General features: G+C 38.6%; 1 protein-coding gene across 1 annotated transcript in view; it reads right to left on the bottom strand.

Moving 5' to 3' along the window:
• The window catches only part of LOC308159113 (uncharacterized protein), a gene marked incomplete at its 3' end in the record, with an annotated part of 40,827 nt that overhangs the window by 31,045 nt on the left and 7,282 nt on the right, over positions 1–2,500 (bottom strand). The window contains exon 9 of the mRNA XM_080532866.1: positions 1,547–1,628. Within this exon, the coding sequence (XP_080388992.1) occupies positions 1,547–1,628 (82 nt within the window). The remainder of the gene's footprint in view (positions 1–1,546; positions 1,629–2,500) is intronic.

A 2,500-nucleotide genomic window follows, 5' to 3' on the forward strand; every position in this document is an offset into this window, starting at 1 on the left:
ACACACACACACACAGCTACTACACCCTGACACACACACACACACACACACACTACACCCTGACACACACACACACACACACACTCAGGTACTACACACTGAGACACACACACACACACACACACACACACACGCACACATCTACTACACCCTGAGTATGTAGGCCTACTGTATCTATCAGTTACACGTCGCTATGGTAGTCATAGAGGACAATACATATACATGACATTAGATAGACAGACAGGTTAGGGTTACATATACATTAGATAGACAGACAGGTTAGGGTTAAGGGTTACATACATTAGATAGACAGACAGGTTAGGGTTAAGGGTTACATATACATTAGATAGACAGACAGGTTAGGGTTACATATACATTAGATAGACAGACAGGTTAGGGTTAAGGGTTACATACATTAGATAGACAGACAGGTTAGGGTTAAGGGTTACATATACATTAGATAGACAGACAGGTTAGGGTTACATATACATTAGATAGACAGACAGGGTGAGGTTAAGGGTTACATATACATTAGATAGACAGACAGGTTAGGGTTACATATACATTAGATAGACAGACAGGTTAGGGTTAAGGGTTACATATTAGTGCTGTCCCAAACGACTATTTTTCTAACGATTAATCTAGCGATTATTTTTATCGATTAGTCGATTAGTCTAACGACTAATTTATCGATAAGTCTAACGGTAATTTTTGTACTGTAAAAAAAAAAAAAAAAAAATATGATTTTTGGGCTCCACCTCACTGCTATGTTTAGCCAACTTGAATGCCAACATGGCCATTTAGAAGTCTGTCCATCACCACAACACATAGCTAGCTAACGTTACTCTCGCTGCTATGTTATGATTAGCTAAATTGATGCTAACATAGCATGCGAGCTACGAGCTAGATAACGTACAGTAGGTGCTCGCACCACAATGACAATAGGCTACCGTAGCTAGCCAGCTACATAGCTAACGTTACTAACACCAGAAGACAAGACATACGAACTGTGGTGAGCTACATTGCTTGTGTAATATTAGCTAGTAGCTATCCATTTTTCACTCATACACTTAATTGTCTCGCCTGGTAAAATAAAGGTTTAAAAAAAAAAAAAAAAAAAAAATCGCCATTTTTTTTATTTACGACTAACCTACGCATATTACGCTAACCGACGTATTGACGTAGTCGATGACGTCGACGACGTCGAATAATCGTAACAGCCCTATTACATATACATTAGATAGACAGACAGGTTAGGGTTAAGGGTTATGTTATGTATTGAAGTGTTATTTTTGAGCTATGTGAACCACCGTAGTTGGAGTGATGAAAAGCGTATAGGTAACTAGTGTTGCCCGGGCAGGAATGCGGAAGTGATACTATGCCTGTATACCTGCGTTTGGTCAGTAAAGCTACGGAGATATATCAAAGCGTTTCGCCGCCTCTGCCTCCATTCTTTATTGTGAATTATAGATGTTATTGGCTATATACATAACAGGTTACATATACATTAGATAAACAGACAGGGTAAGTTAGGGTTAAGGGTTACTTGGACAGCTTGGGTTGGATCTTCCTCTTCATGGAGTCTCTCATCACAGCGTTGATCAGCAGAGTCTTCTGCCAGCCCTCCCCTGAGGACAGAGAGATATCCTACTGTCACTATTATTATACTAGTACTACTACTACTGTCACTACTATACTACTATACTACTACTATACTACTACACTACTACTGTCACTACTATACTACTATACTACTACTATACTACTACTACTACTACTACTACTGCTACTACTACTACTACTACTACTACTACTACTGCTACTACTACTGTCACTACTACTACTACTGTCACTACTACTACTACTACTACTACACTACTACTACTACTACTACTACTACTACTACTACTACTACTGTCACTACTACTACTATACTACTACACTACTACTATACTACTACTACTACTACTACTACTACTACTGTCACTACTACTACTATACTACTACACTACTACTACTATACTACCCCTAGTACTACTACTACTATACTACTACTACTGCTACTACTACTGTCACTACTACTACTACTGTCACTACTACTACTACTACTACTACACTACTACTACTACTACTACTACTACTACTACTACTACTACTACTACTGTCACTACTACTACTATACTACTACACTACTACTATACTACTACTACTACTACTACTACTACTACTGTCACTACTACTACTATACTACTACACTACTACTACTATACTACCCCTAGTACTACTGCTACTGCTACTACTACTACTACTACTACTACTACTACTACTACTACTACTACTACTAGTACTACTATACTACCCCTAGTACTACTATAATAATTTTGCCATTTAGCAGACGCCTTTAACCAAAGCGACTTACAATTACGAATTACAGGGACATTCCCCCTGGAGTAACTGAGGGCTAAGTGCCTTACTCAAGGGCACACTAGTAGTGGTGTGG

Source organism: Nansenia antarctica (genome assembly GCF_963989245.1).
Source record: "Nansenia antarctica genome assembly, chromosome: 5".
NCBI classification, from domain to species: Eukaryota; Metazoa; Chordata; class Actinopteri; order Argentiniformes; family Microstomatidae; genus Nansenia; species Nansenia antarctica.